At 37.9% G+C, this 24,174-nt stretch overlaps 1 protein-coding gene across 6 annotated transcripts in view; it reads left to right on the top strand.

Moving 5' to 3' along the window:
- acsl4 (acyl-CoA synthetase long-chain family member 4) overlaps nt 1-23,578 on the top strand; it is a 44,858-nt gene extending 21,280 nt beyond the window's left edge. For 2 of the 6 annotated variants that reach the window (XM_031892081.1, XM_018096597.2), the window contains exons 3-16: nt 2,059-2,295; nt 3,231-3,408; nt 5,476-5,585; nt 5,716-5,854; nt 6,754-6,904; nt 7,028-7,151; nt 11,712-11,783; nt 12,526-12,665; nt 12,791-12,963; nt 13,530-13,604; nt 15,809-16,000; nt 16,096-16,210; nt 16,721-16,878; nt 20,425-23,578. In XM_031892081.1, the coding sequence (XP_031747941.1) occupies nt 2,068-2,295; nt 3,231-3,408; nt 5,476-5,585; nt 5,716-5,854; nt 6,754-6,904; nt 7,028-7,151; nt 11,712-11,783; nt 12,526-12,665; nt 12,791-12,963; nt 13,530-13,604; nt 15,809-16,000; nt 16,096-16,210; nt 16,721-16,878; nt 20,425-20,582 (2,013 nt within the window). In that variant the 5' untranslated portion in view covers nt 2,059-2,067 and the 3' untranslated portion in view covers nt 20,583-23,578. Of the gene's footprint in view, nt 1-1,732; nt 2,296-3,230; nt 3,409-5,475; nt 5,586-5,715; nt 5,855-6,753; nt 6,905-7,027; nt 7,152-11,711; nt 11,784-12,525; nt 12,666-12,790; nt 12,964-13,529; nt 13,605-15,808; nt 16,001-16,095; nt 16,211-16,720; nt 16,879-20,424 lie in introns of all 6 variants that reach the window. The other 4 variants (XM_031892079.1, XM_018096596.2, XM_031892078.1 and 1 more) reach the window with 3 other exon arrangements.
- Nucleotides 23,579-24,174: the final 596 nt, after the last annotated feature.

The following is a 24,174-nucleotide window of genomic DNA, read 5'->3' as shown; positions in this document are numbered from 1 at the left end:
TTAATTAATTTACTAAGTACATTTCTAAGTATCATTCTTTCCCAGTGCAATCATATATATTCGCTGCTCATGTTAAAAAACAGACTTTACAGTATCTGGTTTTGTTTCCGGTGGCGACAAAAATTGGTGGCAATTTTGTCTATATTTGATGACAATTCTGGTGATAATCTTTTGTAAACCTTATGAGATATTAGCAGCCGAAAATTCACAATGACAGAAATGCTCTGGCATTTTTTTCTGGCTCAGGTCATTATCGCACCTTAGTAAACAGACAACTTAGTTTGCCCATATTTAGTAAATTAGTGCTGCTACCCAACCAACAGACACTGTTTCCCAGACTACAGTGCCACAGTTGTTTGTTTCTTCAACCACATGGCCAATTCCCACTAAGATAAAACCACATAATTTAGCAGGTGTTGGCATACTGTCTCCAGTGAGCTGACCAGAGTGCATGTTTGATAAGGTACATTTGAGGACAGAATGTTTAACATTTGCTCTTGTTCACAATTGTTCAGTTATTGGTGCACAGTTCCATATTTGATACCACTAAAAGTTTAATACAATCCCTTTTTACGATTACATATTAACATGCCCACGCGTGTCTACAACACTTAATTGTGTAGTTTAAGGTCTCTTATACACAGGTGTTGTAGCAGCATGTAGCATGTTGCGCTTAAACAAAAAAGCAATCAAATGCAATAAAATAAAATCAATGTGGTTATGGCTTTAGGTGCACTCCAATGCATAGAAAATGTGTGTAAGGGGCTTTAGTAATGATTATTACTAGCCTATTACCCATTAAAATCTGCAGACTTATTCTGACATCAAGTATTTCATTTATTTACATAAAATGAGGTTGGAATTGAGATTGCAGATGTGTTACAAAGCCAGCCACGAATACCAGATTGCCTCTTGTGGAGTTTAATAGGAGCCCCAACCTATTAACAATCTGCATGCTCTCTGTAAAAGTTTTTTTGCATAGTTTAAGCTGCGGTATTGTGTTAATTATGGGTATAAACCAATGGCATGTGCAGTAGGGAAAAAATCCAGTTTTGTCAACCCTTAAGGGCTGTGGCACACGGGGTAGATTAGTCGTCCGCGACAAATCTCCCTTGTCACTGGTGTCTAATCTCCCTGAAATGCCATCCCACTGGCGAAAATGTACATTTTTCCCGAAATTGCGGAAGTTTATCACAGCGCCCGCAACAAATCTCTCCTTGTGTCACAGCCCTAATGCAAGAGATTTTTGTAACTTTGCACTTTACTTTAGGGGGACATCTATTGGAACTGTGTTTCTACTAACTTCTCTTTCTGTTTGTCACGTATTGAAACCACATAGCTGGCCGCAAATTCAGTGGGTTAATATGTAGTTTAAAAATGTCTGAGACCATTTACAGATAAGGATAAATATTTACATTGCAGACTATTAACAGTTTTTCAGCGTCTATCCCCACCAAGCACTTCTGCTTACATTGAGCTTTCCTCCCTCACCGTTTACAGGAGGTTAAACAGCATCACATTCTGAAATGGCAAAGCCCCGAGATGTGTGCATATTTGCTGAGATATGAAGCAAAGGAAAGCGACTACTACGGATGGCTTTATAGACATTCAGTGTGGTTCTGTCTGCATGCCTCGGCACTTCTCTTATTGTGCTTTTATGGGTGTTACATTTAACTAACTATTTACTAACTTCTTCATTTCTCCTTTTCATGCTTTCTGACTGGCTGCACAGATCCCTGCAAGTCTTGGCTTCCAAAGATTAAACTAGTTGTCACATTAACACAGAGAGATCACTCCAATTTTGTGCTTTCACTACTGCCTTGGTTATACTTCACCCTGCTGCTTTACGCCGATGCCTTGCAGACCCAGAGATTGCTAAGTAAAGGCAACAACAGACCTATTTTTCGTTGTTTTTTCTTGTTGTTCGTATTTTAACACACAAATATGAAGCTTAATTCAGAAGTGTGCACCGTTTTGTTACTGCCTGTCTATTTGTTAATGTTTGTGTACAGCACCCTGACATTTATACCATGGTATTTTCTTACTAATGCAAAGAAGAAAATAGAAATGGCAAATCGACTAAAAGCAAAGCCTGTGTCTGACAAACCTGGAAGTCCATACCGGACTGTTAGCCATTTTGAGACGCTGGCCACCATAGACGTTCCAGGTGCTAACACACTTGACAAACTGTTTGAACATGGGGTGGCAGCTTTTGGGAAGAGAGACTGTCTGGGCACGCGAGAAATTCTAAGTGAAGAAAATGAGAAGCAACCTAATGGCAAAGTGTTTAAGAAGGTATTGAAATTATTATAATTATTTCTGCATTATTAAATTGTATTATCCAGTGACAAGTCAGTATGCTAAGTAGGCAGCTAAGAAATGCTCAGTTGAGAAGCACACTACATTGGTTTCCCAGGTGTTTGGGCTGAAGCTGGATGGGAGACATGAAGCACTATGAGAAAGCCCCCAATTGCTAGGCAGGGATCACCTTTGTGGCCCAGCATTAACAGCAACATTCTTAGCAGAACCTTTAAGAGCATTTCATACATTTCATCTGTGCACTTCTAGATGGGGGGAATTATTTACTTTTAGGATAATTCCAGCTAGATCAATTGAAAATATCAGACTGGATGAAGGACTAAGGGCTCACTTGCATGGAAGGGTTGCAGGCCCATAGTGTGTACCATTTAAAATGGTCTAGCTTCAGCTGTTGAACTGAGTTGCAGTAGATGGTTGTCTTTCGCCGAACACTCAGCTGCTTTATATGTCATTAGATTCAAGTTCTTCCTACATGATCCGCCCAGCCTGATTTTTATTTTTTTTCTTCAACAAGTTGGGCAAGCATTAGACTTCAAATTCCCATTAGTCCTTTTTCATTGTCATCTGTATTGAATTGCACATGGGTTCTCTGTTTCATGACCTAAAACGGCACAGTTTTTAGGTTATAGTGCAGCCAACTGTTATATTTTGGGGTATTATTCAGTAACTGTTTTGTATTTCACCTGAACCTGAAACTTCACAAGCTTCAGTTATTAAAAAAACAAATTTCTGGAGTTTGTAGCTTAAGACCCTCTGACAGAGGAAAATCCATTGATATTTCAGTAAGAATGTAAACACAACAATATACACTTTTTTAGAAATGGCAATGATATTGTAGACTTTCTTAGATGTGACCGTTTATTTTTGTAATGCATGACTTACCTGTATACTTATTGTCCTGTGTTTTGCAGCTAATTTTGGGAGAATACAAATGGCTTAGCTATGAAGAAGTAAGCTTAAGAGTGCACCATCTTGGGAGTGGCCTGTCTGCCTTAGGTTTGAAACCAAAGAGCACAATTGCAATATTTTGTGAGACCAGAGCAGAGTGGATGATTACTGCACAGGCATGCTTTAAATACAATTTTCCCTGTAAGTATTTTAAGTGTTTAACCTTTCACATTGTTCCAAGGAAAACCCTGAATCATTTCTCATCATACTTCTGTTAGTTTTGCAAGCTTTTCTGGCTGCTTAAAATAAAAGGTCTGCCCTTTTTCTGGGACATGCTCCATTTAAAAGCATGTATTGATAGCTTTCTCACTTGTGGGACAGCAATTTGAAGAAGACAAATATTTTTCCATAGGCGATCAACTTAGTAGCAAAAAGATAATGTTTGAATGAAGACTCTCCTAGAAAAGACCGGCCTGGCCTTTTGTTTTAATCAACTGTGAGATTTAAATATTTTACATAAGGTTTACTGCCCCTTTCTAAACTGGTGTATTGGTATATTATTATGTCATCATCATTCTTGATTCTTAACTAAACGGAGATGTTATCTGTCTCCACTTATTTACTCTTGTCAAAAGGATAGGCTAGTACTGGTTTTAGCAAGTGCAACAGAAACTGTAACGTGCAAGACAATCCTTCCCCTCCCTAAGTGCATGCATGAATGAATGACTGAATGCATAGCAGGCATGTTTGCGGTACAAAAGCCAAGCTGCTTTGCTAGAATATAACTTAAGAAGGCCATACACTATATGATTCTGTCATTTGCCAAGGTCACCAATTATAGTTGCATTAGCCTATCCGGCAAGTAGAAGAATTTGCACTGTTTTTAAGAAAATTGCCCCTATATGTAAAAAAAAAAAAGGCACAAAGTTTGCCCTGGTGCAGTAATCCACATCAACCAAGTTTGCTTCTTATACAGATAACAAGTAAATGCTACCTGGTGATTGCCATTAGTGACTTGACCTGTAGAAAACTTTGTGCATTTTGTTTACGTAACCCCTATAATGTACCATGATGGAGTAGAAAATATTATTGGATCCCACGTAAGGCATTACGTGATTCCATTTAGGGCCACCACTGCACACTTTCAGGGCCCCCAAAAGAACTACCTTGTGATATATTTATTTCTGTTACCTTATTGTCACATAAATGTTACATTTCTTAAAGAATGGAATGGTAGGAAATTGTATATATTCAGCTGTTCTTGAGGCTGGGCTGCTTGCAGTAATTCCACTCCCTCCTTATAGAGTGTCTAGACTTGTCTCCTCTTACTGTTGTGTGCCACTTTAGTTTTTCACTGGTTTTGCTAATACTGAAACATATATGGCTAAGGTATAGATGCGGAAGCCACAGTGTTATGAGCGTGCTAGTAAGGGAATAATGAGCAGATGTAATTTGTAGAGGTTGATGTGCCACGAGATGTCCCATATCTGATGTAATATTGGGTAAGTTTGCAGGCTTTACTGAAGAGGCATGTTTTAATGGAAGGGGAGTATCCAAAGTCACAGGGTAATGAATTCCAAGATTTTGCAATAGTTTTAGTGGGAGATGATTAATAAGTGGACTGGTATTCTGCTTGTTTTCTAACTCTGAAAGGAGCATATTTTTGAAATGCTTAAGATGTAGCTGGCATTTATAATTCCAATATTGCGAACCAGCGTGCCAGATTAAATGATTGTGTTGTTCACTATAACAGACAACACTTGGGGGTAGGGTATGTGTCACTGCTTTCCAGATTATTTGCACTGCCTGTGTCCTGTTACCCACTATAACATTTTGCTGACTAGCTAAGCCACAAAACTTGCAAACTTGTTTTATATAGAGGAAGCTAAAATTCCCTAGACTTCCCCATATTATTAACGTTCATTTGCAGATATGTATTTCCTGTATATCCCCAACATCACCCCTCCTGGTTCCTGACTGCCCTGCCCGGGCAAAAAACCATAGTATTTGTTTTTGACTGAGGCATTTGTACTGTAGAGCAGTATAATATCTCGGAATTTATTTTATCTACTGGGCCCACTGAAGTGTGGCCTTCCTCAGTGCCAGGCTGAAGCCCCAAGCAGCTGTATTGAAAATAGCAATTTGGAAGAGATGTCTGACATTTGAAGGATGTATTGTATAAAAGCTGTTAAGAGCCTGGCAAGCATTATCCTATTTTACATTACTTTAAATTTATTATTACATATAAATTGTTTTTAATCCTAACAGTGGTGACTTTGTACGCAACACTTGGAGAAGAAGCAGTAGCATATGGCTTAAATGAATCTGGAGCAAGCTATCTCTTTACCAGTGCTGAACTTCTAGAGACTAAGTTGAAGGTGTGTATAGATACTTCTGCATATTCCTTACAGTAAAACACCCAGGATAAGAAAACAAACAGAAACCCACCAATACATATTTTTACTTCCGTACCTGAAGCACTGTCTGTATTTTTCTTTGCATTTTCAGAGTGTTCTTTCACAAGTCACAGGCCTTAAGCATATCATTTATGTTGGCAAGAAAAACATAAGCAAAGCAGAATATCCTGCCAGCCTGGAGATCCATAACATAGAAGCAGTGGAGGAATTGGGAGCCAAACAAGAGAACTGTGAGTATGGCTCCATGCTGCCAAAAATATATTTTGTTTTTAAATCTTCACCTTTAATTGTACTTTAAAATCAGAAACATGTCTATATTACAAGTTACTAATCCAAGCTTTTTCTATCTCCAAGTTTTTGTTTTTTTTTGCTGTAGAGCTGATTGTCCCAGAATTTGAGTTTAGATTCTCCTTTACTATCTAGGAATTCGCCAGACAGCCTTGTGTTTCCACCATATTGCAATTAGTCATTGGGAGGTGATCAGCCACCCAGGAAGTAATAAGGGCCCTCTCCCTTCCATGTATTTTTATCCTGGTGCTTCTAATTGCAGTCATTGGGAAGCAACTGTGACGTTTTAATGGTGGTGATGATGATCAATACGCCTTGTGTACCTTAGTTGCATTTAAAGTGAATCTGACACTTTAATTACTTGAATGTGTGCTTTGCAACTACATATAACAAAAAAACATAAAACCTGTTTGCAAGGGAATTCAACAACAACATCTGGTAACCTCTATTGATACTGGATGTTAACCTCTGTTGATACTGGACGTTAACCTCTATTGATACTGGATGCAAATGCTGAGGATACTGCAAATGTAAACGTGCCTTATGGCACCAATATTCCGGCATAAGACAATGTTGGGTGTGATAGTACAAGTAAAAACACACCGATTTGCGGTATTATAGAAGCCAATCAACATAATTTTTGTGTAGCCTTTTGAGCAGTGGAATCTAAGTTTTATATGCAATTTTTCTAACCAAACATATACAAAGAGTCATCTCTCCACTCGGCTTCAGTAAAATCCAGTGCAACAAACTCACATTCCTTTAACAGGTCTTTTGTCAATATTCATTTATGCTAAGGTAAAAAATCTAAATCATATATTCTGTATTTTTATATTTTCAGTGAGCAAACCAACAAGTAGACCACTACCTTCAGATTTGGCTGTTGTGATGTATACCAGTGGTTCAACTGGCAGACCCAAAGGTGTAATGATGATTCACAGCAACCTCATTGCTGGCATGGCTGGACAGTGTGAACGGATACCAGGGCTCGGGTACATTCCTGTCTTGTTTGTTTATTAAACTCCTTATATATATATATATATATATATATATATATATTATATATATAATAGAGTAACATGTCTTATGTATAGCCCAATGTTATTGTTTTTCAGACCCAAGGATACCTATATTGGCTACTTGCCTTTGGCACATGTTCTGGAGATGACTGCAGAGATATCTTGTGTTACCTATGGCTGTAGGATTGGCTATTCCTCTCCCTTAACCCTTTCAGATCAGGTAAGAGACTAATACAGTGGTCTGTGGTTTTCATTGATCTTAAAGGAACAGTAACACCAAAAAATGAAAGAGCTTTAACGTAATAAAAATATAATGCACTGTTGCCCTGCACTGGTAAAACTACTATAGTGTATATAAATAAGCTGCTGTGTAGCCACGGGGGCAGCCATTCAAGCTGGAAAAAAGGAGAAAAGGCACATAGCAGATAACAGATAAGTTCTGTAGAATACAATAGCGTTTTATCTGTTATCTGCTAAGTAACCTGTGCCTTTTCTCCTTTGAATGGCTGCCTTCATGGCTACATAGCTGCTTATTTATATAAATTATAGTAGACTTTCTGAAGTAAACACACAATTTTTACCAGTGCAGGGCAGCAGCACATTATATTTTAGTTACATTTATACACTTTCATTTTTTGGTGTTACTGTTCCTTTAACTGGGAATTGGTGAAATGCCACTTCTGGCTGTTGTGATGCAAACACAAATGGCACTGATGAATCTAAATGGCTGAATGAGATGGAATATACACTTAAATAACTAAATATCAGAAAGTCTAGAATCTATTTTGCGCACAGCAGTTACCCACCTTGAATCTTTTCTACGTAGTTTTGTTTGCTCTACACAGGGATCTCCAGCCTTTTTTTACATGTGAGCCACGCGCAGATATAAAACGTTTTGGCAAGCCACACAAGCAATAAAACAGTTCCTAGAGGATGCCAAATAAGGACTGTGATTGGCTATTTGGTAGCCCCATGTGGACTGCTGGCCTGCAGGAGGCTTAGCTTGGAGTAAAATTGTGTCTTTGTGCTTCCAAAACTTGCCTCCAAGCCAGAAGTGTAAAACTGGGCACCTACTTTGAGGCCACTGGGAGTAACATCAAAGGCGGTGGTGAGCAACATGTTGCTCCTGAGCCACTGGTTGGGGATCACTGCTCTAAAAGTAAAAAGAAAATGTTGAATCATTCAGAGTATTCAAGGTCCATTTAATCTGCTGCTTGGTGGATTAAAAATTCTAAGAATCGGTATTATGTCAGTCTTCCCACGTTTCTAAGAACTGATGTGTGCATGCTGTTTACTTTTCTTATTTGTGTACAGTTTAATTGAAGTCCATAAATTGATAATAGATAGTGGAAACCATTAGTGCCATTCAATGTTTTAAAAGAGCACTGCATGTATTTTATATAGAAAAAAGTGCATGCCGACCCAACTGCAATATTTGGTGTTTCAATGTATTAGAAGCAGAATACAGGGATTCTCTCTACCCAAGCTTTGCAAAAGTTATTTTCTGTCCACCCTCATTGATGGCATTTGAAAAATGTATGAATAGATAAGGGAAATGCTTTTTTTCTTCACTTGAAAAATTTTAACCAGCAGAATAAATTCCATGGAAGCAGTTGCATATTTGAGCTCACTGCACAAGTTTATTCTTGCCTTGGTGACGCTGCGTTCCATAAACTCTCCAGCATGTCACTTTGAATAAGGTGTTGATAAATACAGGCAGGAAAGGGGTGGGGCTCCATACCAATAATTTCAAAAATCCTTTCTTGTTGTCCCATGTTTAAGGAGAACTATCCACTAAAATGCAGTTGAAATATTAAAGAATAGTTTAACTAGTAAGCCTTGTGCGCCTTCAGAATTTCATGGTTTTCTTTTTGTCAGGGAGATTTTCTGCCCCCATCAGACCAGATTTAACAGTGGGTGACAAATCTCTCCGTGTGCCGTTAGCCTTAAGACTTATTTGGACCAACCAGTGTTATCTTTACCTATATGTAAAGTACATTACCAGGCTATACATGACTTTTGGAGGTATTGCTCTCTGATTGTTAAGATATGCACAAATCTATTTGGTCTGATCATCTGCCAGCCGTTCTGGTGTGGGGCCCCCTTGACATAGAGATGGTCATAAATTTGGTCTGGAATGTTTGAATTGCATGACCTGTGGCCATCAGGACTCCATGCTTTTGTGGCAGTGCAGCACTGTGTGATTTTCAGTGTTATTTTTATTCCAAGTATTCTTTGTGCTTTAGTGTTTTAGCGTTCCAGTCGTGTTAAGCTAATGATGGGCTCTATATATACGCAGTGAACAAAAAGCTTTTCTGTTTGTTTTCAACAGAATAAAACATGATCCTTTGCTACAAAGATAATCATGCAAATTTTATGCAACCTGTTTACTAGTGCATTGTGATATTTATTACAACTGGCCGTGACACAGGATAGAATATACTGCTAATGCTTTTCTTTGTATTTGTCTGAGTGTGTTCCATTAGTCTGTTATGTGAGTGCACTTGGTGGGAGAAGGTTATTTAAATGCTCATGAACTGCACGCTTATTCACCCTACTCTGACTTGAAGGGGGCCATTGTTCTTGCTAACCCAGACATTGGCAAGTGTTTTTGTTGTGAGGCAGGCTTCCAGAACTGCTCAGCAAAACTGCTTTGCTCTTAACTAGAGTTTCCAACAATAAAATCCATTATCTGTAATAGACAGTCCAAGGCTTTCCAATGTATTGCATTACAGCTCCTAGCTCCAAATCTCTTGTGGATTTAGTGCTCATGGTTTATACCAGCAAACTTACCCAGAAATTTTGAGTAGATTAAAGAAGTATGTTCTGAATGAAAACGGATAAGGTATACCCTAATAAAAGATCTATAAAAGAATCCTATTACTGTGGCATATACATATAAATGAATATTTCATTTTTGCACCTTTTCCCTTGAGCTGCCATTGTGCAATTTTCTGTGTGTCACAAACCAATCACCTGACAGGAAATAATACAGATTCTAACTCTAACAGGAAGAAGCTTGGGCGTAAGACACACCTCTGTCCATTCATTGGCTAGTGTAACCTGTAATATGTATGTTGGTTTGTTTGTGAGCACTGTGCTTCATATGAGCCAGAGGGAACAACTCAAGTACTTAAAATGATAGTGTATTAGTAATGGATGCTTTCCATTAACAACAACCCCCTCCCTTTTCATACCTGTCATTTTTTCATTCTAACATAGAACTTGCATCATGATCCAGATGTTATATAAGCCTAATGTAAATGTTTCCATGAAGACTAACCAGAAATTGCACAATCCTGGAAAAGGACAGCTATAAATATTGAAACTGTATAATGGCACTAGGCTGCACTCCAAATGATTCATTTAAATGGCAACAGGAGGGGGATTTCTGTACTGCTTGGCCCAAGCTTAGTTGTTAAACTCTTGCACTTGGGAAGTTGGAAATGAGTTCCTAAGGAGCATACATTTGCTTTTCTCCTACTGGCAAAATCAGCATGCAAATGGATGAGTTAGACGTAGATGTTGCCTCAGTAATCTGTTAAACATTAATATTGTTCTTTCGACTGTGAAAAATAACATAGCTGAGGAATAATAGCACCGGTGGGTGCCGAGAGGAAATATCTGCAGTACTTTTCTCTCCCTGGGAGGAGTTGTCACAACATATCGGAGACTAAAAATGTTCAGGATAGTGTGCGTCTGGTGATTTCCTGCAAATAACTTAAGAGGAATAGGGACAGATAGCTCATTGCTTGCATGGCAGTTTCTGTTATTTATATGGTAAAATTGCTATAGCTTACCAATTTTTATGCTAGTCCTGTCTAGTGATATACTACTTAGATCTGTGCTAAATAAAGTGTGTGCCTTTGTGAGGGGTGTTGGAATAGTCAGGAAGGCAGGCCAGGAAGGTTTTCAGATTTGCTAGATAAACTCTTATTGCTTATTTTCTCCATTCGCACGCATATTTAGTAATGGTCAACGTGTAAACAGGTGTAAGTGACTTGGAAGCAAGGCTGGTTATACATGAGGCGTTTATGAGGCTGTGTATTTCATCCAGCTACTGCCTACTATTTACTTAAATAGGAAATGCCTGACTGTGGCAAGACTGTAACTTTTTATTCTAAAAAGACATTTTACCTAGACCCCACAAGCTTTCAGTTATAATGTGTCTTGATAAAAACTTGAGAGAAATATCCCTTTGTTATTAGTGTTAAAGTTTTGTAGAGGTTGGGTGCGCAGACACTTTAGATGTCCCTTAATTGTAAAGCTGGCCATACACTTAAAGATCCGCTTGTTTGGGGACCTCCTGACCTTGAGGTGGGCAATATCTGATTGATATGATAATTTGGCCCTTGAGTAAAATGATTGTTTCACATTGATTGGATGCAAGCCGTTGGGGTGAGGACCACATCAACTAGCTGATGCACACTTTGCCCTAATGGGATTTTTAAACCTGCTCGTTCAACATCTACCCATTTTTGGACAGACATTGGCCAGGTAGGCCCGTTGGAGAGCACCATGCCGATAACCTGCCAACGTGGTCTGTCTCCAGTTTTTACTGGCCTGTGTATGGCCACATTAAGTGTGTGCGTGATGGCTTTCTTGATTGCTGTAAGTTCTATGAGACTCTGAGGCCAATGGGGGATATGTATTTAAATATTATTTTTTATTTTTTTCCTCTTTATAATGTTGATTAAATTAAAGTATTGATGTTCTAGTTTGCTTAGAAGTCCAATTCTGTATGTCATTATACTAACTTTTTTTTTTTTTCCTTCTTCAGTCCAGCAAAATTAAAAAGGGAAGTAAAGGTGACTGTACTGTCCTAAGGCCAACACTGATGGCTGCTGTGCCTGTAAGTTCCAGCCTTTTTAAGTGGTGTTTTTTGGGTATGCGTTTTTATTTGAACATGTATTTGACAATATCCAGATCAATAAAGCATGATGCAGACATAACTATAAACATAATAGAGTTCTCTACAGTGCTTTGCACACAGGTTGCCGCTGTTCAGGCTGATAACTGTTGCTGTCAGAGGATCCCTATCAGCCAGTCCCCATGTGGAGGTGATAGGTCGACCTCTACTCAGAACTGCTCCAACATTGTCACACTAAGCAGCATAGATCTCTATTCAAAGCAATGCCATTTATAATGTTAAATCTTCACTCAGTATGCCCCTTCTACTATTTAGATTTGCATTGCAAAGCAGCTAAAAAACACCATAGTCCTTATAAGTTGCCCTTTGAGTTGGGGGGGGGGGATTGGTGCAGACTCTCCACATTACTCTTTAAATCATAAAGTGCTAAAGAGTGTCTAGGTTGACCATATAAAAACTGGCCTATACAAGATTTGAAAGGGACCCTGTTCAGTAGCACTTACAATCTAAAAGGAGAGAAGTATGAGATGTGTCACTGTTTTCTATGATGGCACTGATTCAGCATTGCTATGCCCCATTATCCTTAGGGTAAAGGAACAGGAAATCAAAAAAAAAAAACCTGCTTCTACATTACATTTATTTTAAGTAGCTTTTATTATCTCATTGTTATTAGTCTGCAATATGTTTGTTATCTTTATTTTGTACATTATTCTTTTTTTTGCAGGAAATAATGGATCGAATTTATAAAAATGTCATGAGTAAAGTCCAGGAAATGAATGTTTTTCAACGCACTCTGTTTAAACTTGGGTATGATTACAAACTGGAGCAGATAAAGAAGGGATATGATGCTCCGCTATGTAACATGTAAGTACACACTGGTTAATCTGTATTTTGCTCTTGGACATATCATTGTAGAGACATAGCTGAGCAAAACAAACATTTGAATGAAATGTACTTTGCATTAAGAAAAATATATATTTTTTTTTCAGGTTACTCTTTAAAAAAGTCAAAGCTTTACTAGGTGGTAACGTGCGCATGATGCTGTGCGGGGGAGCCCCACTATCCCCACAGACACAGCGGTTTATGAATATTTGTTTCTGCTGTCCTGTTGGCCAGGGTTATGGATTAACAGAAACATGCGGCGCTGGCACTATTACTGAAGGTAAATGCTGCTTAAGTACATAGCTAAATCTCAGCTAATAATATCCTCAAGGTTAAGGTTTGATGCATATGAAAGCATTATTCAGTGTTTGCTAAGTTTTTATAATGTGGCAGAAGACCAATCAAATCCTGTTTTAGCCTTTCAGCTCTGTAAGGGCCCAAAACATTGTCAGCCCTATTGGCAAAGCCTTTGTTATGTTAACTGAATGCTGATTTAGGAACCTGGGGCATGGTTAGCTCTATGTATTTTAAATCTGCCTATAAGCTTCTTTTGTTTATAACATCGTAAATGTACTTCCCAGGCTGCATACTGCAATAGTAACATGACTCCTTCGCTTAAGCTGAAAGTAAAGCAGTTTGGATTAAGTGTGTGTACTGTAATGCGTTGTATTCTGTTTGCACAGACAGCATGCCATTTTGTTCATTCCTTCCCTGCCCCCTAACAGTATTCAATATCCCTAAAGGAATTCATTGTTTAATTTGTAATAATTCAATACATAATTTGCACCACTGTGACTCAGACGTTTGTCATTAAAAGTTTTTTTTTTTTTTTTCCCTCTTTTCCAGTTTGTGACTATAGCACGGGCAGAGTAGGGGCTCCGCTGACCTGCTGTGAAATGAAACTACGAGACTGGCAAGAAGGTACGTAGGGGTTGATCTTTCAGGATGTGTTGTGTATACACAGTACCAATATTTTATGTTTTTCAGCTGTCAAATAAATGGTGTAAAATCAGGGGAATGCATTATGTATTTGTGGGACCACAAAAGAAAAAACTCGAATAATAAGGTATTTTTGCCCAAAAACTCCATGTGAGTTCCTTAACTCACATGGAGTTTCCTTTATTATTGCTCAAGCAATCATACATCTGGCCCTTAGTGTGCCCTTGCCCTAAATAAAAATATCCAACGCTTTTGTTTTTCTGGATCATTTCTTACTTAGTCTTGATGCTAACCACCTTGGAACGGATTTCTGTTTTGCTCACAAAAATGCTTACTATTGGTACACAGATTTAATTTTGACCTTTATAAGCCATGAGCTAAGCCTTGCCCAAGTGTATTTTGGTTCTGCAGCAAGAGAAGCTTGCATGGCCATAAACTGTACAGGACACAGGTATATTTTAGTTTTAGCCTCTGTACACAGAGACATTTTACTTGTGCTTGCCATATTGTAAATGTTATATATTAAACCTTATCCGCGCTAGTGAAAAAAATTTTTACCCAATGAAAAATACTTAACTAAAGTGTCCCCACACCAAAAATGTGAATTACAACAAAGTGAATAGCTGCCTTCCTCCAAACTAATCCCCAATAGTAAATTCAACTGTTTAAACACAGAGGCGGCGCTCACATCAAATAAATGTGATAAATTAAACCAATGATTATTTATTAATTAATTGAAATAGAAAACATTCATATATAAGAATACATCTTGGCATTAAAAATAAAGTACATCAATACATCAATACATAAAAAATATAATCAGAGATATATTATACAATTTGAGAACCTAGAGTGAATATGGGTCTAAAAATTCATAAAAGGAGAAATATAGATAATCGAGGGATATAATCCTTACTAAAATTACAATAGTAAGTTCAATATAATAGGGTAACTACACCAATATCCTAATCCATAATAAAAGAATAAAAACAGACTGCTATAATATCTAGTCCCCGGATGCAGTAATTAAAAGGTGTAAATAACCCCCATAGGGAACTAACTCCCAAGAATACCACCCAATAGGTAGGGGAAGCCAGAAAAAATAATAGTAGTAGTAGTACTGAGGATAAGTGTTCTAATGAATAACCAGACTCCTGGTGTATGGAGTAATAAATAGCGTTACCAATTGCTATATGTTTTACACACAAACACCACTTGCGAGCTGGTATATATAATAGGTAAAGAGAAAATCCCCCACGCTTAGAAATAAACAAAGTGACACCCTCTGTCCCGGCCGGGAACTTACTCAGGTCACAGTGAGTTACAAGCCTTCCGGAGGATCGCGCTCCTACACGGCGGCGCCGTCCCGGCCGGGACAGAGGGTGTCACTTTGTTTATTTCTAAGCGTGGGGGATTTTCTCTTTACCTATTATATATACCAGCTCGCAAGTGGTGTTTGTGTGTAAAACATATAGCAATTGGTAACGCTATTTATTACTCCATACACCAGGAGTCTGGTTATTCATTAGAACACTTATCCTCAGTACTACTACTACTATTATTTTTTCTGGCTTCCCCTACCTATTGGGTGGTATTCTTGGGAGTTAGTTCCCTATGGGGGTTATTTACACCTTTTAATTACTGCATCCGGGGACTAGATATTATAGCAGTCTGTTTTTATTCTTTTATTATGGATTAGGATATTGGTGTAGTTACCCTATTATATTGAACTTACTATTGTAATTTTAGTAAGGATTATATCCCTCGATTATCTATATTTCTCCTTTTATGAATTTTTAGACCCATATTCACTCTAGGTTCTCAAATTGTATAATATATCTCTGATTATATTTTTTATGTATTGATGTACTTTATTTTTAATGCCAAGATGTATTCTTATATATGAATGTTTTCTATTTCAATTAATTAATAAATAATCATTGGTTTAATTTATCACATTTATTTGATGTGAGCGCCGCCTCTGTGTTTAAACATATTGTAAATGTTATGCATTTGACTGAACAACAACAAAACTGTGTTCAGCTTTGATGACTGTCAACAAATGCAAATGCATGGAGAGATTTGTTGTAAATCTAAGGCTCATAAAAAAGCAATATTTTTGCTGGAAATGTATGTGGAAGTGTTGCAGCCAAAGGCTGTTGGGTAACGTATTTGTTTACTTGCAGGTGGTTATACAAATCTGGACAAACCACATCCAAGAGGAGAGATAATTATTGGAGGGCAAAATGTTTCAATGGGATATTTTAAAAATGAAGAAAAGAGTATGGAAGATTTCTATGTTGATGCGAATGGACAAAGGTGGTTTTGTACGGGTGACATTGGAGAATTTCACCCAGATGGCTGCTTACAAATAATTGGTAGGTCAAACACTACCAGTTCTATATTTTCCCACCCCCCATTCATTGGTCTAACGATTATGAGAATCAATAATTTTGTCTTTCACCCTGCACAGATCGCAAAAAGGATCTAGTGAAATTACAAGCTGGGGAATACGTTTCTCTGGGTAAAGTGGAAGCTGCATTGAAGAACTGCCCACTTATTGACAACATCTGTGCTTATGCCAACAGGTACAGCCTCAGCTGCAACTTATGGGGTGTTATAGGGGGTGTGCGGTCTTTCTATAGATAATGTTCTGTGTAAATTCTGGGTGCAATTCCCAAATATTTGGCCATTTCTGACTAATTTTCTTATTGATGAATTATATCAATTTCCTGATTCAGGGTGGGGATAGACTGGTAGAAAAATAAAAAGGCTTTATTGGTTGGGGCAAATATCTGGATGTCATTTTCGCTAAAGGCAAGGGGAGTCATACTCCTTAAAATCTTAGGGCAGCACTAGCTATGCCTGTCCCTTTACAAGTACATTTAAATAATAAGGCCCAAAGGAGCTTCTAGGTTTGATTTGTAGAAAAGCTACACTCTTCGCTATGTACTTTATAATTGCTCCCCTGTTCTCCTACCGTGAATGGAAGAAAACAGTGTTTTCAGTAGGGAAACAGTATCTGTTCTTTCTTGCAGCCATTTTGCTTTGGACTTACACAGTATTTAATGTAACTCTAAACTTGTGTGTGATTTCAGTTTTCAGTCCTACGTGATCAGCTTTGTCGTTCCTAATCAAAAGAAGCTAACTAGTTTAGCTGAGCAGAAAGGAATCGATGGAACTTGGGAGGATATCTGTAACAATCCTGAAATGGAGACTGAAGTATTAAGGGAGATTAAGGAGGTTGCAAGCTCCCGTAAGTCACATCCTGTTTAGTACATCCCTCTCTTCTGTTCTTTGTTTATAGCTTAGTGGACATAATTGCATCACACATATTTTTTTGCTTTTTTTGTTTCATATATATATTAAAGTTCAAAGAGCATTACATGCTACTTTATAGAACAGTATATACATGCATCTCTTGGAAAGGCTGTATCTAACCCCAGACAGGTTGGGCACACCTTCAACAGCACATTGGATCTATGTCATTGCACAGGCACAGTTGGCATAAATTGATAGCAGATGCTAATTTTCCTTAGCCAGCTATAAATAAATGCTCCTTTCTCCTATTTATTGGGTTCTAGTGGGTTTTTCAAGCATCTACCAGTATTTCTTTAACTTAGCTCCTAGGCATTCCAACTGTATTTTTCATGTATTAACTAATAGCCTTGCATGTTTGCTGCACTGGCATCTACATTACCAGTATAACAAGCTGTAAGCATATGTAACTAATTTTGCATTCAGTGTTTGCAGATGGTATAACAAGACTTTTTGTCCCTTCATCTGCTGCCATCTACTGTTTGAAATATTACTTCCAAGTCTGCATTGTCTTGAAGATTCAACATGGTGCCAAACACTAAAAAAATAAATAAATAAATAATTAAAAATGCATGCAGATAATAAGAAAACATTAAAGGAACCCTTTCACTTCAATTTAAATTAACTTTTTGTTAATTTCATTCATTAATGTGTATATGTGTGTGTGTGTATATACAGTGGAGGAAATAATTATTTGACCCCTCACTGATTTTGTAAGTTTGTCCAATGACAAAGAAATGAAAAGTCTCAGAACAGTATCATTTTAATGGTAGGTTTATTTTAACAGTGGCAGATAGCACATCAAAAGGAAAATCGAAAAAATAACTTTAAATAAAAGATAGCAACTGATTTGCATTTCATTGAATGAAATAAGTTTTTGAACCCCTACCAACCATTAAGAGTTCTGGCTCCCACAGAGTGGTTAGACACTTCTACTCAATTAGTCAACCTCATTAAGGACACCTGTCTTAACTAGTCACCTGTATAAAAGACACCTGTCCACAGAATCAATCAATCAAGCAGACTCCAAACTCTCCAACATGGGAAAGACCAAAGAGCTGTCCAAGGATGTCAGAGACAAAATTGTAGACCTGCACAAGGCTGGAATGGGCTACAAAACCATTAGCAAGAAGCTGGGAGAGAAGGTGACAACTGTTGGTGCGATTGTTCGAAAATGGAAGGAGCACAAAATGACCATCAATCGACCTCGCTCTGGGGCTCCACGCAAGATCTCACCTCGTGGGGTGTCAATGATTCTGAGAAAGGTGAAAAAGCATCCTAGAACTACACGGGAGGAGTAAGTTAATGACCTCAAATTAGCAGGGACCACAGTCACCAAGAAAACCATTGGAAACACATTACACCGCAATGGATTAAAATCCTGCAGGGCTCGCAAGGTCCCCCTGCTCAAGAAGGCACATGTGCAGGCCCGTCTGAAGTTTGCCAATGAACACCTGAATGATTCTGTGAGTGACTGGGAGAAGGTGCTGTGGTCTGATGAGACCAAAATAGAGCTCTTTGGCATTAACTCAACTCGCTGTGTTTGGAGGAAATAAAATGCTGCCTATGACCCCCAAAACACCGTCCCCACCGTCAAGCATGGGGGTGGAAACATTTTGCTTTGGGGGTTTTTTTCTGCTAAGGGCACAGGACAACTTATTCGCATTAACGGGAAAATGGACGGAGCCATGTATCGTGAAATCCTTAACGACAACCTCCTTCCCTCTGCCAGGAAACTGAAAATGGGTCGTGGATGGGTGTTCCAGCACGACAATGACCCAAAACATACAGCAAAGGCAACAAAGGAGTGGCTCAAGAAAAAGCACATTAAGGTCATGGAGTGGCCTAGTCAGTCTCCGGACCTTAATCCAATAGAAAACCTATGGAGGGAGCTCAAGCTCAGAGTTGCACAGAGACAGCCTCGAAACCTTAGGGATTTAGAGATGATCTGCAAAGAGGAGTGGACCAACATTCCTCCTAAAATGTGCGCAAACTTGGTCATCAATTACAAGAAACGTTTGACCTCTGTGCTTGCAAACAAGGGTTTTTCCACTAAGTATTAAGTCTTTTTTTGTTAGAGGGTTCAAAAACTTATTTCACTCAATGAAATGCAAATCAGTTGCTATCTTTTATTTAAAGTTCTTTTTTCGATTTTCCTTTTGATGTGCTATCTGCCACTGTTAAAATAAACCTACCATTGAAATGATACTGTTCTGAGACTTTTCATTTCTTTGTCATTGGACAAACTTCCAAAATCAGTGAGGGGTCAAATAATTATTTCCTCCACTGTGTATATATATATTCATATCATAGCTTATCTCTTCTCTAAACTATGCACATTGGAGCCCATTGCCTACATTGTCCACATCATGGAATGGGAAAAATACAGCCTTTTAATCAAAATGATTTATTTATTTTTTTTCATTTTTTTTTTTTTTTTAAATGTTTATCATTTTTGTTTAGTTTTATTATATATATATATATATATATATATATATATATATAATATAATATAATATAATATGTTTTGAATGCTTGGAGCTGTAGCAGAAAACCACAGTGGTCAAAACTCCAAAAGCCTGTGGAAGCTTTCCATAGCAGTGCATAATAAGCACTGTAAGTGGCAGGTACTGTTGATGATAGGTGGGTGCCATTCATAGATATCCGGTATTGCCTATCACTGCCTGCTATCTGCTAGAGTACTTTTGGGGTAAAAACAATAGTAGAGTCTTTAGGAATTAAATAAGATTGATTTGTACTTTTCACTGAGGCAGGGAATGATGTGAAAAATTGTACAATCTCTGCAAATTTGAATATACACAAGTATAAAAGGTCAGCTCAGTCCCATAGAGCATCAGTTTCTCTTAAACTACAATGTGTGTGGGGGGGGGGGGTGTAGGATCAGTTTCGGGATGTGAGTGAAGGGGCTCTGTTCCAATTGGTGTATGTTACAGCCAGCTTAAATCACCTTTATGAAAGGACTCTCCATTATTTTGTGTTCTGAGTTTGTTCGGATCAGCATTTGTGTACCTATTGCAGTCAGCCCATCGTCTGCTCCAGTTTCACAGCCTGGTTCTGTGGCATTCTCATCCAGTGTCTTTTTTTTGTTGAATAAGAGTCCCAAGTGTATAACCTATAAAATGTTAACCTACAAAAGGGCCCTTTGCCTTAAAAATGAATTTCCCCTAATAAGTCTGATCTTTAGATCACTAATATATCTAGCAATTGATTAGCTAGAAAGGATTTGGGATACTAGTGGAGCTACTAAAATCCCAGGCAGCAGAATTCCTACATATGCAATTGCCAATAAAGTCTGTATATATAAAACCAGCAAAGAAGTGTAACATTGGGGGAACATTCAAGTACAAATTCTTTAAAAGGTTAATTTTACACCATTTTTTCTGGTAATTTTTTCTCTTAGCAACAGTTAATGCATTTGGAATTACAAGGAGTCTAAAACACTTGTCTTTGCTTTGTTTTCCAGTGAAGTTAGAGAGGTTTGAAATTCCCATCAAGGTACGACTGAGTCCTGATCCCTGGACCCCCGAAACAGGCCTGGTAACGGATGCATTTAAACTGAAGAGGAAAGAGCTAAAGAATCACTATATAACTGATATTGAACGCATGTATGGAGGGAAATAGGACCAAAGACTTTAATGACAGAAACTTGTCCTGGTTTATCTTTTTGTGGTTGTGTGTGTTTTTTGTGGGGGGGTTTTTGTGCAGAGGAAACTTTCAGCTGACTTCATCCCATCTCTGTGTGGAGCTGTGACCATGCCTGTGCATGTTTGTGGAGATCTACAGACTAGTTGTTCTTGACTAAAACACTGACAAACAAATCTAAGGGTTGTTAATTTTTACTGGACTGAATTTTTTAAAGAAATCCCATTTTTGGAGTACCTATTGGTTTGCTTGTTGATCATATCTAAAAGCAATGTCATGGCTTGGGAGTTTGCTGCCAACTAGTTTTTTTGGGGGTAGATAAGCCTTTTTACTCCTTCAATGAACAAAGTGTTAACTCCTTGATATTCTCTGAAAAATTCCAGAGATTTTAAAATATCTCCATTACCTGATACTCCATACTGTGTGGATGATGGCAACCCATGAACCAACGCAGGGGTTTGGTGTCCTTGCCAATTTAATGGCCTTACTTAAGCTGTATGTATGTATGTATGGGTGCACTCTCCCCACCCCGGCCAACAGAACTGTAAGGATTTAATCTGTTTCCTCCACTGCATGAAGGTATTAACAGCAATTAGTCTGTATTTTCCAGCAGCCCAGGAGACAGATTGGTCCTGTTTTGTCTGGCCCTGCTGAAATGTTACTATTAGCTGCATATATTGATAACATTGATCACACATGAACTGTTTGCTGCTTTTTGAAATTGTTCCCCAGAGATTTTTTTTATTGAAAATTCAGGGATATAAAGAAAAAAAAAAGTCTATGAATCTAACTAGAAAAGGCCAGTTGAAGAGACCCTCTCTTGCCCTATAAATTTATTCTGTCCCACTCAGCAATGAGGTTCTTAGGGGGATACCTTAGTCTTCTTAGCAAGGCTGGAAGTTATAAATGAACCCTTTTTATTCCTTGCAGATGTCAATTACTGTCAAGGCAAATTCTAGCCTTAAAGCAACAGTTGTATTTCTTCCTTAATCCATTTTATATCAAGAATTCCTTTTCTCATTGCTGGAAGTCTTCCACCCCTTTATTGCAATTCATCCCTGGTACAGGACTGTAGTACACAGCTGAGCTGTATGCTGTAAGCCTGGCACACAGTAATAGGCATATGGCCTATCAAATTTAGTAGTACTTCTGCTGTGTCTCTTTATAGGCAGGTGAAATACTGTGCTGGTCACATCAGAGGACAACATCCTCCTGATTTGTCATGTGTTCTCCACTGCCTAGAACAGCTTTATATGCCCAGCAAATGGGTTATAGGCCAGTAGGGACTTTTCAGTTTTTGGTGAGCTCAAACTCCAAAAAACCCTTGGTAGTAGATATGTGTATAAGAAGTGTGAGCCATATATCACAAGTGGCTGTTTGTACATGAACTCTACCAAACAATGCACCAGAGAAGAGAGAAATATTCACTATAAATATAAATATTCGGATTGTAACGGGTGTGCTTGGATAGTAGGTTTGGAAAAATTACATTTAAAACTAGTTAATAGTGTGTTGCTTGCCCTTGTCTGTGTAGCTATTTATTTTCTAGATCTGTCCATAGCTTTTGTTTCAGAGCAATTAGCAATACAGCGTAGTATATACTGAATCCAATTTAGAGGTTGTTTGGAGGGGGAAAACCCAAAGACTGTAATAAATAGTTGCTATTTGTATGAAGTTATTTATTTGCTACCCCTGGAAGGGAAGATGTGTAATTCATATACAAACACAAGTGAATCTGTAAAGTAGAGAGGGTGCTGCTGAGTCATGGGTGACAAATTGTCCGTGTACATGGAGAGACTTCCCTTGAAGCTCCAGCCGGGAGAGTCCTTCATGACTTGTAGTTAGAGCAGACATGGACACCCGTGCCCACAGATTGCCCATCACTGTATTAGTGCGTTAGCTAGAAAGCAGAAATACTGTTAAAAATAAAAAGTGAAGATTTTTCAGTTTGACATACTTTGCACTTTTAATTAAAATGACTTGTTACTGATGCTGGTCTGTTTGTGCTGTCAGTCGGCCGCTAAACATGTTCCTTTTTTAATATCAATATCTTGAACTATTTATTAGGAAAGAGAACAATATTTTGAAGCATATTTAAAATATATATATATATATATATATATGTGGTCTACAGAGAACTTATTGTCACTTAAATAGAGGTTTTTTTCTTCTGTTTTGTACTTGTTTATCAGCGAAATAACGGGATATATTTTATATGTTATGAGCTATCAGTTCACTATTCTGCCTGGATAATAGGCTGATTTTCAACACTTTGCTTGATCTTAGAAAGCTGGCACTTAAATTGGGTTAGCAATGTATGCCTGCACACTTGCTGGGGCCTTATTACTTGCAAGTGTTGTTTTGGAGTATGAAACAAAGATGTCCGCAGTGATTTTATAAACCTTCCATTTAAGGTATTGTGTGTGTGTGTGTGTGTATATATAATATATATATATATATATATATATATATATATATATATATATATATATATATATATATATATATATATATATATATATATATTAAAATAAACCTATGTGAATCAAATGTGTTTGTATGGAAAACAGCCGGCTAATATTGTATGGCTGCCAATGCTGAATATGTATGAAATTACCACTGCCGAAGAAGGGACCACAGACTGATGTGTGTGTTATTTATATTCTTTTACAGTTATGTATTTTCCTGAACATATCAAATTGTTTTTTTTTTTTCTATCTGGTAATTTATTGTACAGTGTTTTTAGCTTTAACATCACAAATGCTACTTTGTTAAAGTGGTGGTGCGCCTGCTCTTTAGTGTTTGAGGCTTGTATTTTTCTTTTGTCGTCTTCACCTTTGCAAACTGCCTTTTGTATGTATTACTGGTCGAGCTAGTTTTCTGTCGTGCTCAGGATTATTACCTCCATTGAAGACACAGATCAGAAACTTGTTATCTTGGAAGAAAAAAATAAAATGGTTACATTTGGATACAAAGCAAGAAATGTGTGCGTGATTATATATTTTTTTTGTTCCAGCTTAATTTTTGAAGAATAGTATTCAGTCTTTCCTTTTAGTACAGGTATCAGACCCCTTATGCGGAAACCCACTATGCAGAAAGTTAAAACAGGACCTTCTTTTCTAAAATATAATTATTACTTATTGGAGGCAAAAGCATCCTATTGGGTTTATTTAATGTTTAAAGAAGAAGGAAAGGCTAAGTCACTTGGGGGTGCCAAAATTTTAATCGCTTACCTTTTACCCCAGGCTGGTGCCCCATTAGGAGAAAACAACACAGTCCGGGGTACCTGCAGCGAGCATCTCCTCTTCCTTCTTCACACACTTGTGCATGTGCAGTAGAGTGAAAAGCTGAACTTTAACAAAAAAGTCTGCTTTTCACTCTACTGCGCATGCCCCGGATTTTTGACACAGACGGCAGAAGAAAGCGCTCCCTACCGGTACCCCGGCTGGTGCGATTTTCTCCTAACAGGGGCACCAGCCCGGGGTGAAAGGTAAGCGATTAAATCACTTGGGGGGTGCTTAACATTTTGGCAGCCCCAAGTGACTTAGCCTTTCCTTCTTTAAATCATTTA

The sequence above is a fragment of the Xenopus tropicalis genome, chromosome 8, assembly GCF_000004195.4.
Source record: "Xenopus tropicalis strain Nigerian chromosome 8, UCB_Xtro_10.0, whole genome shotgun sequence".
NCBI classification, from domain to species: Eukaryota; Metazoa; Chordata; class Amphibia; order Anura; family Pipidae; genus Xenopus; species Xenopus tropicalis.
Note: the sequence above shows the minus strand (reverse complement) of the source record. Positions and strands in the feature narration are given on the sequence as shown.